The 14863-nt window shown below is 38.7% G+C and overlaps 1 protein-coding gene across 47 annotated transcripts in view; it reads right to left on the reverse strand.

Annotated features, from left to right (window-relative positions):
• Positions 1–14863, reverse strand: part of LOC144686370 (poly(rC)-binding protein 3) — a 169721-nt gene that overhangs the window by 34108 nt on the left and 120750 nt on the right. For 24 of the 47 annotated variants that reach the window (XR_013577916.1, XR_013577915.1, XR_013577920.1 and 21 more), the window contains 6 exons: positions 9551–9679; positions 7325–7348; positions 6788–6820; positions 6566–6682; positions 6097–6228; positions 4221–4361 (listed from right to left, as the gene is read on the reverse strand). Coding sequence is in view for 39 of the 47 variants with exons in the window: in XM_078551481.1 (XP_078407607.1) it covers positions 4221–4361; positions 6097–6228; positions 6566–6682; positions 6788–6820; positions 7325–7348; positions 9551–9619 (516 nt within the window). In the remaining 8 variants the exon portion in view is untranslated. Of the gene's footprint in view, positions 1–4220; positions 4362–6096; positions 6229–6565; positions 6683–6787; positions 6879–7324; positions 7349–9327; positions 9438–9550; positions 9680–14863 lie in introns of all 47 variants that reach the window. The other 23 variants (XR_013577918.1, XR_013577917.1, XR_013577919.1 and 20 more) reach the window with 3 other exon arrangements.

A 14863-nucleotide genomic window follows, 5' to 3' on the forward strand; every position in this document is an offset into this window, starting at 1 on the left:
CCAGCAAGCTCAAAAGAGGCTGTAAAGATAGGTGATGTGTGAACAGGAGGGAACAAGCTGGCAGAGTGGTAGAGATACTCTGCTGAGGTTGAGGCAGAGAAGAGTTAGTTTTACACTCATTCAGACCTATTATATGTTTATTATATAATTGCCTGATGTGGTCACTGGATGCAATAATCTGTAAACGTGTTTAACTTGCCAGCATGCACACCACATCTTTCAATAGGTGAAGTTTACCAAAACATATTTATTTGAACAGAATACAACAACCGTACATGAAGGCGAGGGCTTGGTAGACTTTACAAATTCATTCCACGAGGAATCAAGCTGAGGCTGTGTCTAGCTCATTTTATGTAGGAATTTTATACTGTTCAAGATGGTTTTCTAAACAAAAATTTGAAACTGCAATGAGCTTCTATTTCAGCATTAGAGAAATTGAACATTTGTCTGTGTGCCAAGTGACACCATTAACCACTCTCCAGGCAGCGACAACAATGATTAGATGCAATGCAGAGCTCTCCTACATTATCCAGTCACTATTACATATTGTTGCTTTGTCTGCTGGAGTGTTAATGATGCTTAAGAATCATGGGACTAGGATGGGGTTATTTGCCAATGATTTGACAAACTAGTTACATAATTGGGTACACTTAGTCAACCTGGATAAATGACATACTTCTAACAATCCTTGTGTGACAAACACTTTAATAAAGTAATTGAAGATTTCAGGAAAACATCAACATCCTCCAAAATCTTGTAACCGAATGTGGAAATAAGATTCCTCACGCTTGTGAAGTGATGAAAAATTGTGAAATGTTGAATTTATTTGAAGGCATCAAATCCCTAATTTACAACAAATTGCCCCTTACCTCGCCAGTCTCCTTTAGCGATTGCATTGTGCATATTTGCTGTCCTTCACTTCAATCAAAGTGGAACTGCGGCAAAGGTATTTCAATATACTTTGAAGCTTAATGAAAAAAATTCTCCTCCACACACTACTCCATTTACAGACTAGAATGCAACTTAGTGTCAGTAACTTATGATTACTGCTAATACTGCTTAAAATTGACTGGTGGAAGATTACTAAAGGGAGAAACAGATTCACAAAATGCAAACATAACCAGTATTAGTTCCATCTTCAAGAGACACCTCAATAACACTAATCTTCACTCAAGGCACTGAGAACAGGAAAGGCAAAGTGAAGTGAGCGTGTCCCATCCTGCCATCTTTTTAATTCTAGAAAGGTTCCTCACTTCCTACTGGTCTGAGAACCAGAATAAGCTAACTTGACATGATTGGTGATTGCACAGTGGAATTTATTTCACTTTTACATTCACACTTAGCCACAGGACTGTCAAGTCTGATGTAAATTTATGTAAAACCCATGCTTTTAGTTTCCAGGATGATACTGGGAAGTACCTCTCCCATTTCTATCAATTACATGGTGTGAAATCACCTACTTTACCTTGAACTAGAGTGTTTTGATGACAACTAACTTACCATGATTAGAACAAAAACCTAGGAAAGGTTGTGTTTGCAGTTCTGGAAAGAGCCTAGATTGGAGAATAGATCTATGGAACATTTATACACCAGGGCACAAAGCTACGGAGTTGAGGGAATGATGCTCCTTGTACATTACCTCAAAATAAAATACTAAATATATTTAATGTTTTACAGGACAACAGAACTATTCCCCAAGGTTGCAGATTTGTACATTATCTTCTACAAATGTCTTAATAAACGCATGGTGTGCATGTATGACTTGCAGTAGCAGCTTTATACCAGTTCAGCTTTGACAGGGGTTTCATCTTAGTATGAAGGTAGTGAGAGGCACTACTTCAGATATAAATGAATATCAGAACCACTAGTGGGCTGCCAGCTGACACTATGTTTAAAATAACATTGGATGTTGTTTCTAGGAAAAACTTTTCTTAACTTAGTTTATAGTCAGGATGAATATAATTTGAACATTTTTAGTGAAGATTCAAAGTTTTATCAACCAATTCTGCATCATCATACTACAATGAATATTGAATTTTCTGAATATAACTTCTCTGAACAGCAAGTAACTTAATCAATTGCTATTTTGCTGGTGAATAAGGTTTGTACATAAGAACTACCAAAAACAAATTCTATAAAGTGATGGCATAATCAGATTAATTAAGACTAAATATGAATATGGCCACTCCATAACCTTGTGATTCCAACAGTGTAGTATCCTACAAGTTATTAACCCCCTCATGTACATTTATTGTATGTTGTGGATTCTGGAAATGTTCAAGAGCGAAGTATGCCTGTCCCTGTCTGTCTGCTCATGTTAACCAGGAGCTAACCCAAACCAATCTTATGGTTAACTATGAAACTAGTAACATTTTGTTTTTTTAGAAGCCCAGAGAATATTTCTAAAACACCTTTCCTTTATCTCCACTTCATGTTCAATTTCTTTCTCCTCCATATTAAAGCATGGTCTCTCATACTATTGATGTGATCACTGATGAAAAGTGCTACCAATCACCTCAGCCCCAGAACATTGCTGCAGGAATTCTTGAGGGTGGTGTCCTAAGCTCAACCACGTTCAGCTGCTTAATCACGACCTTACCTCCAGCATAAGGACAGAAGTGGGGATGTTTGCTGATGATTTCACAACGTTCAGCACCATTCACGATTCCTCAGATACTGAACAGTCTCTGTCCATATGCAGCAAGGCCTGGACAACATTCAGGCTTGGGCTGATAAGTGGCAAGTAACATTCGCTTCACACAAGTGGCAGGCAATGACTATCTCCAACAAGAGAGGATCTAACCATTGCCCCATGACATTCAGTGGCATTACCATCACTGAATTCTCCCATTACCATCATTCTGGGGGTTATCATTGACCAGCAACAGAACTGAACCAGCTAGATAAATACTGTGGCTACAAGAGCAGGTCAGTGGTTGGGATTTTGGCAGCAAGTAATTCATCTAACTCCCCAAAGCCTCTCCTCCATCTACAAAAGCACAAGTCAGGAGTGCGATGAAATATGTTCCACATGCCTAGCTGAATGCAACTCCAACAACACTTAGGAAGCTCAACACCATGCAAGGCAATGCAGACTGCTGGATTGGCACCCCTTCCACCACCTTAAACATTCACTCCCTTCACCACTGATGCACAGTGGCAACAGTGTACACCATATACAAGTTCACTGCAGCAACTCACCAGGTTTTCTCAACAGCACCTTCCAAACCTGCGACCTCTACCACCTAAAAGGACAAGGGCAACAGACACATAGGAATGCCACCACCTGCAAGTTCCCCTCCACGCCACACACCATCCTGACTTGGAACTATATCACCGCTCCTTCACTGTTGCTTCCTAAACTGCACCAGGTGCACCTATACTAGATGGACTGCAGTGATTCAAGAAAACAGCTCAGAAAACTTCTCAAGGGCAATTAGGGGTGGGCAACCATTGTTGGCCTTGCTAGCAACGCTCAAAACCAATGGTAGAATAAAAAAATACTTAATTTTTTAATATAAAACAGTATGACTGGCAATGTGGAGTTATTCATGTTTCACATCTTTTAAATGGCACTGAAAAACTTTGGCAAGTACTCTACAGTAGATATGCCACAGTGTAAATTCTCCAACCTGGGCTCTTCCCCACAACTGTAATAAAACAGAAACTTGGATGATAAAGTAAAATAGCTCTAAATCTAGCTCCTAGTCTCTACAGGACATGGCTTTGAAACCTGTAGGATGGAAATGACTGGCTAACCGTTGTGACTATTTATGCCTTCTGGAGTAATAATTCTCGATAGTTCAGTGGAGTATTGATTGAGGCGGCTAACTTGGAAGGTACATTATGAATATACCAACAGAATTCAAATATCAAGATGCGGACTTTGAAGGGTAAAAGGTAGAAACTAGAATAAAAATTAATGGAACAAATAACCTAGATTGCTGTATTGTGTTGCATCTGTGTGCTATCTAAAAAAGGCAAGGAAGAAAATATGAGAATGAACCTAGTTTGGGAAAAAAAGGTTGACATTAAGATCTGAAGGTTGGATATCAATCTATCATCTCATCTATTTGGACCCCACAACTCCTTTGTGTTACAAAACTAATCAGGCTAGACATCCTCAGGTACGTTGATCTCTGCTGCTGTATCACAAAGAAGAACAATCCCAAAAAGTTGCCATCACTCCCTCCTTAAAACTTGCTGCTCCTGATGCTCGCCTTATACTCTACCTCCAGCATCACCACACATATTTGCTTCACACATTGGATGATAGCATCTGGCATCCCAGAGATTGTCACAGCACGCTCAGTGGAATTAGGCAGCATGTCCCCTGCCACCTGGACTTGAGCCCCTGTCGACTGGAAAGAATAGAAAAACATGTATGGGTTAAAGCCGCAGATGTGGTGCTAGAATCTGGAAAAATGACAATTATTCTACAACAATAATCTGCATTAGCAAGTCCTCTGTGCCAGTTTAGTGAAACACGCCTGCATTATGTGTAGGTGACACATTTCAACTAGTCTGTGCGCCTCAATGTGCAGATGCCAAAAAACAAACAAAATACAGGGAGAACACAGCATAATTTATTTCAAGCCTAATTAAGATCATAACCTATTAACTTAAATGTATTAACAAATGTTAAAATACGTCAAGAATTTAAATCATTTAGATAATGGAAAATTAAATTCCATTATCTCTTCCTTCATCACAAGATAACCTTCATGGTTATATTTCATAAATTGAGCAAAACAAATTCTAACCAGTTAGGAATTCATTGCTGACTTTTTGACTGTTTTTACAGTAGTTAATGTCATTAAATCTCTTGTTTTTGTTTATAACCAATCCTGCTCTTAATTATCACTAATCAAAATTTGAAAACAATTTTGTCTTGACTCCTTGTGATGAGTGAGTTAGCTCTCAAGTCAGTTTAGGCTATGACTTTATGATCAAGGGCAAAGTAATTTCATAACCGATTGACAAGAAACTTTCTTGCAGCAGATTAAGAAGTGTTTTTTACTGTCTCAGCTCCAACGGCAAGAGTGTCAGCTGGAGCATAGCCTCCCTGTCTGCAGTCGTTAAACCATGCATTTCCATAAAGTAAATCTGATACTTTAGCATCATTCTGAGTCATTAATTGACTTACTAGCACGATTTCTGCAGCTCTGTAGCAGTAAAAATGGCAGCACTGCTTTTCTTTGGTTTCCAGTCACAATCTTTCGAAATTTAGGACAGGGAGCATATTATCTGCAGCAGGAGCTTGGAAGTGTAATGAGTGCCTCACAAAAAAATGATTGAAAATTACTGTTTTAGTGACACATAGTAGTGGCAGGGACTTCAATGATATGGAGATTGGAGAAGCTGGGATCGTTCTCCTTGGAGCAGAGAAGGTTAAAGGAAGACTTAATAGGTGCTCAAAATTATGAAGGGTTTTGATAGATTAAAGAGAATTTCTTTCAATTATTAGGAAGATCAATAAAGAGAAAATACAGATTTAAGGTAATTGCCATAAGAACCAGGAGGGTAGATGAAGAGAATTTCTTTTACAGAGAGTTGTGATGCACCACTTGAAAGGGTGGTGGAAGTAGATTCAGTAGTAACTTTCAAAAGGGAATTGGATACATACTTGAAAAAGAAAAACCTTTTAAAGGATACGGGGAAAAAAAAAAGGTGAGTACAACTAACTTGGTTAGATCTTTCAAAGAGATAACAAAGGCACAATTGGCTTCCTACTATTCGGTATCATTCAATGAGCCGTTTTTGTTATAGTTATCTCCGGTTGCAACCAGTTGTTATGCCATTGTAAGTTCAAGAAGAATAACGTACATTGCTTCTCCTGATCTCAAACAGAGCATCTAAGAAACCAAATGAAACCGGCTATTCAGTGTCATCATTGGCAGGTGAGGCCAGATTATAAAACAACTCTGATTGCAAACCATGAACACCTGTTGAAGAGTTGGTATTGCATTGGCTATGATGGCACAACAATGTGCCATGTTATATCTTAACGGGGAGCATTACATCTGAAATAAAATATTCTACCAAGATCAACAGTGATCAAGTGGAGGACTGGATTACATGGAAAGAAAAGCTGACCTCGCGAATTTCTTTGATCTTGGAACCTCCTTTTCCAATCAGTGATCCGCACTGACTAGCTGGTACAACAAGTCGCAGGGTCACAGGTGGTTTACTCGTGGCTGTACTATTCGACATTGAATTATCTATGTCCTGAAATTGCAAACAAATAGTTTTGGTGTTACAGTTTGAGCTGTTGTTCTAAAATAATCGGCCTAAATATTAATTATTTGTACCAAATCTGTGTACGGTATGATATTTAGAAGCTTGCAGCATTTAACTATAACTTGCTCTTACTATTTGACTCCTCAAATTTCATATCATAGTAGCTTTTTATTAAGGGGTGATATGGATATATTAGTTTAACCCTCATATAAACTATAGATAATTGAGATGCATTGTTTAATTCAGCTGCCAGAAATGATACTCTTTTGAAGAATGGGTGCAGTCCCAATTGCGCTATTAAAACCCCATGCAAACAGTCTCTTACCTCCTCAAACTTAAAGGCGATCATTGCAAATGCCTTGAATATTGCATCAGTTGGGCCTGTGATGGTTACAATTCTCTCAGGACAATTTCCTTCAGAAATATTAATGCGTGCACCACTCTGAAACAGTCACAAGATGCCCAAGTTACTGCAGGAAAGCCAATAAAATTACCTAGCAGGGGCACAGAAACTCAAATAAAGGTCAACTAGTAACAGTTCACCTACCTCTTCACGCATCTTTTTCACAGTCTCACCTTTCTGAAAGAGGAGATATACAAATCATGTAGTGCATCCATGTATGTGCTCACATGCTAATCTATAATTTATGGACATGAAAGCACAGGTTACAGACTGGCATGAAGTCAATAGTACAATACATAATAAATATCTGTAGTTAAGAGTTTAAAATAATGTACAGCACCTTGTCCATGGAAACGACTTATTATCTGCAGGTTTGCATTTAAATGACATGAATTCATTAGACTGTGGCAATTATACACAATGGGTACAAACAACCGTCACCACTTCTGTCAGCTAGAGCTAAAAAAGGAAGCATTACTCAAGCCATAAAGAAAAATGAGTTGGAAAGATTTCTCCTGAAAAGATGGTAGATAGGAAAAGTTCCTTTTATGGAAACTATAAGACATTGCTACATGTGTGTCAAATATCTGTGTGTGCACTATGAAATTGTAAATGGTGGGAATGTATTTTATTTTATCAGTGTTACCAATAAGCACAATGTAGTTATATATTAATACAAACCTTTCCGATGATGCTTCCAACTTCCTGTAAGGTAAAGAGAAAAATTTAGTAATGCTTATCCTGTAGACCAATTTCTCTAGTAGTACACTGCTTAACTCATTCACATGAAATTTCTTGTGGCACGTTCCAACACAGATCTTAAGCTGTTTTAAATAAATGCCTTAACCATTGCTTTAAAATATTACAGTAACCATATTTATTAAATATTAACCAATTTGATACCAGAGAAATTAAACATTCAAAGTTCTGAATTCACCTGATACTCGATTTTATAAATGAAAATGTAATAGTTGTGGGTTTGTGAAAGAAACAAATCCCATTAAACAAATATTTATGGTTAGGAGAAACACAATTACACCAGTTCTAAAAGAGAAATGGATTTCTCAACAGTATTTCCTGGATAGGTAAAAATGTAACGGAGAGGGAGAGGGAAGGAGGTGCACAAAGAGGAGTGAACAAGAGAGAGAGATGAGAAGGAAAAGCATGGATCAAAGAGGGGAAGACAATGGCTGGGATTTTCTGACCCCGTTGCGGACGGGACCCGCTGCGGGTGAGGCAGTACCCCAGCCAAAAGTCCAATGACTTGCGGCAGGACCTGAAGATCGCGGGTGGGCTGGTGCAGAAAATCCCACCGATAGTGCAGATGGGGATGGAGAGGAAAGCAGAGCATGCAAAGAGACTTAAAGGGTGCAGGAAGAGGAAATTGTATGCCAAAGAGATGGGGTAAGACTCTGCCCCAATGAGGGAGAAGTTGTTACCTCCAAAGAAAATGGGGAGCATGCGCCAGAAAGAGGGAATGGTGCCAGGGAGGCATGCACCAGAATAAAGCTGCTCACGGAGAGGGATAAAGGGAGAGCTGTGCAGTGATATAACCGGAGACATATAGCCAGAGAGAAAGGCAAAGATATGAGTCACTCCATGTCACTGCTGCTCTTGTTCATGTAGATGGCCCAAGTTGAGGACGAACCAAAGTCTGGGAGAAGGTTTTTCTCCTTCTAGTGCTCTCAGTTGGAGGTAAGTAATGCCACACGATTCTGAAAGGGCAAAATTCTTTCAGTTGATTACCAACCAACAGACATATAGCACAGCAGGTAACACTGTTAACCTGTGGTTGAAGGGGAAAGCAGTGATGCAACCTGGCAGCCCCTTTCTCTGGAAATTTCAGGCTAAATCAACCTCAAACATGAGACAGAAAGGAGAGAGTAATTTCCCTCCTCCAGTTGTTGTCAGGAGTTACCAACAAGAGGAATTTTGACATCCCTGCAGATCCAGCCTGAGAGCTCCATAATTCGAAGAAATACACCGTACTCAGTAATTCTGGCGTTAAACTGACAGGTGCGATGTTAAAATGGAAAATATCAACTAGCCTTACTGAAGACCAAATAAGGATGAAGATTTAATTATTACACAAAAAAATTATGTTTTTAAAACAGAACTGTACGGGGCCTACTTAAGAATTGAGTGAGGACATAAAACGTGCCATTTCCCAACTTCACTTTCACCAGATTAGCACAGCATGAAAAGGCTTGAAAGAGTGATATTTCACTATTGCTTTATTGAATTTGTTTCTTTTCAAATGTTTAGTTTCTTCTACTCTTCCCCTTGCAGGTCAACATTTGCCACCATTAAGCTAATGGTGTCTGGACCAGCAAAAGACACAATTGAAGTAAGGCGAGGTAAACTTAACACTGATGGTCTCCACTGCTACCATCACAGCGAAATTCTCTCTGATTATACAATCAACCACAGAATAGCTCTAACAAACACGCATTTTACCCAACAGAGGAAAATGGATTTGTGATGAGCAGTCCTACAATACAAATGCTCCATATTCTGGTCGACAGTTGAGCTGTTGCCAAGATTAATTTTTGAAGAAACTCATTCATTTCAAGAATATTCCTGTTTATGAAAATGACAGCTGGCGAATCCATCTTGACAATTCAATCACAGCAGTTATTTGTCAATAATATAACATTCAAGTTGGAATATAAAGTTCCTGTTACCTTAACAAGTGCCACGTGTCATCCCCTGATAAGTGTAACCACGACTTCCCCACTATGACATTTGCTCCTCTCACCGATAAACATCAATCTGAATTTTATATCGCCACATCCTGAATGGTCAAAGCCAAATTAACTCAAACTTGGTCATCATGGGTGAGCCTGCCACCAGCAATATAAGCATAGCTGCATTCCACTTCTTGGCATACTCAAACTGAATATTTACCTTCCCATGCATCAGCAGTCGGATGGTAAGGGTAACATTCAGCCCGCCTTCGGTAACTTTAGGGTCCATGGTGGTGTTGGTTTACTATCAAGGATTCCTCACGGTCAGTGTATTCGGGTAGTGACACACCTGTATGATACACATAAAAAGAGTTAGTATTCACAAAAAATTTCCTAGTAGCAGTGTGAAGAGTTATAAATCATAAGACACTCAGTCTGTACATACACAGGCCTTCAGGGAACGCATATCAATTATAACTTGCTAGTCCGACAGCCTGACATTATGCCTGGCATATTGAAATTGAGGGTCTTTCGAATTGGCAGCTGAAAATCAATTTTCTCTAGGATCATGGTACACAAATCCAAATAGTTCTTTCCCATTTTCCAAGGCATAAAACAGCCAGATCAGACAGATGCAGAGCTGTCATGAGACTACCAGGAATTAAAACCTTAAACTCATACTTTAGTGTCCATGCTTTCACTTACATACAATTCACATGATGGCAAGAGTACACAGTGGATGCATGCAATTTTAAGACAAATTAAACTAGTGGATTGCTTCTCGTGGATACTCAGGTCTGGAGCAAGTTTCAAAATGCAAGAATTGGAATAATGCAGAAAAATAAGCAAAAAACTGGTTCAATGATTTCTTTGGGTTTTGTAATTCATTTTAGTATTCATCTTTATAACACAGATGATAATGTGCAGACGATAGCAGTACAGACAAATTGCCATGTCATTTTTCAGCAACAAGTCTACTTATTATAAATATCAGTTAATGATCTCCAGCCACAAAGGCACCTACTACATATGCACAAGCTGCATTCTTTCCCAAAAACATAGTTCTCAAGGTAACAAACAGTTCCTCTTAACAAGTCGCACTCTTAATCAACATTCCAATCATTCACGGTACAAACTGCGCACGATGTCTTTGGGAGAGCATGATGTCATGTTAGCTGTTATGTCACTGTCAATAAATAAGACCGCTGACACAATGCTTGGTCATATCATGATAGAATGGCCACTTGGAACAAAGCATCATCGGGCTGCCAGCACCCAGCAAGAGTCACTGCTTTCAAGAGAGGAGACAAAAACAATTTACAAGAATTCTACAGCTGTATTTACCTTGCAGGTCAAATCTAATCTGTAGAAATAAAGTTATACACAGCACAACAGATTCCTTCTTAGTGCATGGAACGTGATGGTCCATTACATGACTGATTTATATTGCAATTATTATTTAGTTACAACACCAGCAGAATACATATAGTTCTGTGTATAGAATAGATAGTGTGAGGTGAGCTTAACACAGCCACTTATGGGCACCTAAAGTATTGGTGCTAGTGAGTAGTTTAATATTTGCACATGTCGCAGTCCGCTGAATCTGTTTGATGGGTTGCCACAGCTTTGTCAACTTATAGCAAGGTTGACACAAATCCACTAACTCACCTAATGTTGATTGAGGCACATGGAAAATAATAAATCTGAAAATTCATGTATTTCAGGGAGACAGTGGCATAGCGGTAATGTCGCTGGACTATTATTCCAGAGGTCCAGGCTAATGCTTTGAAGACACTGGCATCTGATGGAATTTGCATTCAGTTAATAAATCTGGAATATAAAGCTCGTCTCAGTAATGGTGACCATGAAACTATCATATTAGAAGGAAGCATTTTGTCAACAATGTCCTTTAGGGGAGGAAATCTGCCATCCTTACCTGTTCTGGCTTACATGTGACTCCAGATCTACAGCAATGTGATTGAATCTTAATTGCCCTCTGAAATGGCTGAGCAAGTCACTCAGTTCAAGGACAATTAGGGATGGGCAACAAATGCTGGCCTTGCCAGTGACATCTACACCCCATGAAAGAATAAAAAAAACTTGAGACAGACGATTTTACCAACCGCCGACTGATCGATTCATCAACACCACACTCAAAACTACCACTTCTGATCAGGATAAACATTTCAGTAAATTAATATATATTTTCAAATCCAGTACATGAATCAAAATTTGAAAACAAGTTGCTGCTGAAAACTGTTTTTTTAACTCCACCTATGAAGATGAAAGTAAGGATTGATTCTAGAAGTTAGAGATTGAATTTTAAAAATGATGCATTCAAGCATTTCAGATGATTCTTGACTGGAAGTGAGACAGGCTAAATGCTGTAAGGATGCACAGCTAATTAACAAGGCAGAAGAAAATTGAATTCATACCTAGATTATCTGCACAAAATCTAACCCTTCCTTACCACAATCACTATTGTGCAGCACATCTGGGATGAAAATGCAATTATACTATTAGTACTCAAATTTTACATGTTAATACCTTCATGAAAACAAGGAAAGAGGAATTCTAAGTGAACATTTTGTATGCTAACTTTTCAGTCTATGATTTCATATCACTGTTTTCATGATGATGTAAATTAAACATTTTTTTCACAAATTATGGCCATTTGAAACAATCACTGTCTGACATCAGGTGACAGATCTGCAACACCGAGAAGAAATATGGATTTTTTCACTAAACATAAACTAACAGAGCAATTCTTCTGTTTTATATACAAAGTGCATTAACATTTATAGAATTTTCATTCCAAGTAGGAGTAAAGAATTGTAGGTTTAAGTAGCTGTCCTTCAAAATTAAACCCTGCTCTATTTGGATAATGTGCAACCATTCCAAGGAAAGGATTATGAGCTCTGATTAATCCCTGGATTTGCTTTTCTGAGATAATTTTTTCTGCTTTTCCAGCTCTCAACGAGTAGCAACATTTATTTTCAGTTTATTTCCACATTTCTGAAAACGTTGCTTGGCTGCTAACCTGTTTTCCAGACTGTGTGGCAGCACACATCCAGTTCTACTCTTGAGAGGATAGCAGAGTGCTTGCATGGCTGTTCCACAACAAGCTGTATATAATCAAGATCAACTTTTCCCTCCCCATTCCTTCCTACATAGAATTCGTACATGTAGTCAGCTGTTTAAGAAAGGATGAAACTCACTTCAGCTAAAGAGAGCATGAATTCTCTCAGCATTTTCTGGTATTGAACCAAGGGCTTTTCACCCCTCACTAAACCTTTTCCTCCAAGGGTACAACAATGATATATGTTAATATTTACAGTTAGAGATGTGAGGGCAGGGAAGAGAGAAGAGACAGAGGTATAAATAGAACATGCTCCAAGAGTGGATCTCAAAGCAGTCTGATTTGTGATCAAAGATCTTGTCTAAATTTCAAATGAAGACTTAGTAACATAATCAATAGATATGACACTACAAATGTAAACCCTATCTGAAACTAGGACAAAGGACCAGCAAAGAAAGCTACCAAAAACTGACACGCTCAAAAGCAGCTGAGAAAGACACCATCCAGCTATCCTGCCTCACCAGATCTGAAGATATCAAATTATATTACAAATATGCACAATTATGCCAACTGCCATCCCGTTGGTACCATATTGAAAATAATGCACTACTACTATATTAGTATGAGAATTAGAGTAGGTAGGGGAGTGGGACTAGCTAAATTGTTTATGTAGGGAGCCAACATTGACATGATGGGTTTAATGGCTTCCTTCTCTGCTGTTGGCATTTTATGATTAAAAAACTTTGAATTTAAAATGTGTTTGTATTTGAACCAAGAAGTTTAACTTCGGGGGAAAAATATATATTTGCACTGTACATTGTTGGACATTTGCCAGTTTTCCTGTTTCAACCTTTAATTTATTTGTAATGTTTGGATGTTTGAAAAAGTGTTAAAACATAAAACTGATAACTCAAAAGCACATCCCTGATCATAGACCCAAGTAATCGCACAGAAAGTGCAGTGGAGCATGGATTTACCACAACTTCAGCTGCAGACAAACCCAATACTCTATGATTAAGATAAGGATGTGACCATTACAGGAACTTTCCACAATTTATTGTAGAGAATGTGGAAATGCAGTTAGTACTCTTGATGAATGGATTTAAAACTGCAGATGTCAATGGTGAACAGTCTTGTATTTCCTCATCCACTGGGTCAAGCTGGAATCTTCTCCTCCAGCTCATGCTGGTGCCCTTAACTCTCATCTAGCCCTGACACAATCCTGCTGCTGCTTCTCCAGGAGTTGGAACTCTGCTATAGGTGGAGATTCCTGATCAACATCTTCTTGAGCAGCAACAGCAAGGAGGAGTTGAGCTAGCAACATGGATTTTCATTGTTAGCACAAGTCCAAGGAATACTCCTGACCTTCTAAGTTTGTGTTTTGAAAAGGTTTAATTACAGTTAAATAGTGCTGTATATCGGAAGGTAACACAAGTGACAATCTCTGAAAGCATTTCTGCTTGGCATGATCTGCTGCTTTGCGCATTGCACACATGAGGTGTAAAGATCCCATTTTCATTTCATAGGTCTCAATAGGCTGATCAAAGTTACTCTGAAGCATGATTAATCACATCAGCTCTCTGAAGATTTGGCTCTTTTCCCTAGGTATTCCAAGTCATTTTTCATATCTGGGCACATCTACAGTATTTTCTCTGCTCTAAATCACATCTGTTTCACTACTCCCATGTTCGCAATAATCTTGCGCATCAACTCAGATACAAACAGCAAATACACAATAACGGTGTTTTTTAAAATGTATTCTTTCCTCATACCTCTAATTTCTGCAGCAGCAAGTCATATTGGAGCATTTACACCTTACTCACCCAACTGACTGTTTTTCATGTGTTAGCCTCAACAGCAAATGCCCACAGGCTATTCAATTATGACTATTCAACCATTAGGATTACTGCCTCAATTGAAATCCACTAGCATGCCTTTCAACAAGGCTCCAGAAACTGCACATCATCATGAACATTGGTTGATTTGCTCCTCCCTTGCCAACAAATACTCAGGTTTACTGTCTGGCGCCCAGTATCACTTCAATTGAGGACAGCTAACTCAGCACAGATCAATGTTTAAAAACCGAATACAATGATTGTTACAAACAGTCCAATTTAAAAACACTAATCACACTGGTCAAGTGAGATGCTGTTGTTGGAGCCGCTCCCATAAGCATCAGCAGCTGAACCACATACAAAGTTGGGAAGCAATACATATTTACAAGGGATTCTTTACAGGTTTTGCATCTGCAATGGCACAGGGTGAAACCATCTCAGAAGCAGCTCAAGATTACTCAATGCACAAAATTACAGAAGAGAAGCACAGGAGGCTGTCACTTCAGGCCATCCTATCTAGGCAGAACACTGCTAGTTCCGTGCTGGAGCTACATATGGTACTCCCTTATTCCTAAATGCTCTCTGTGGCTTTTAATATTTTTCTTCCTCTTAAAAGTTG

The sequence above is a fragment of the Cetorhinus maximus genome, chromosome 11 (genome assembly GCF_964194155.1).
Source record: "Cetorhinus maximus chromosome 11, sCetMax3.hap1.1, whole genome shotgun sequence".
Taxonomy (NCBI): Eukaryota; Metazoa; Chordata; class Chondrichthyes; order Lamniformes; family Cetorhinidae; genus Cetorhinus; species Cetorhinus maximus.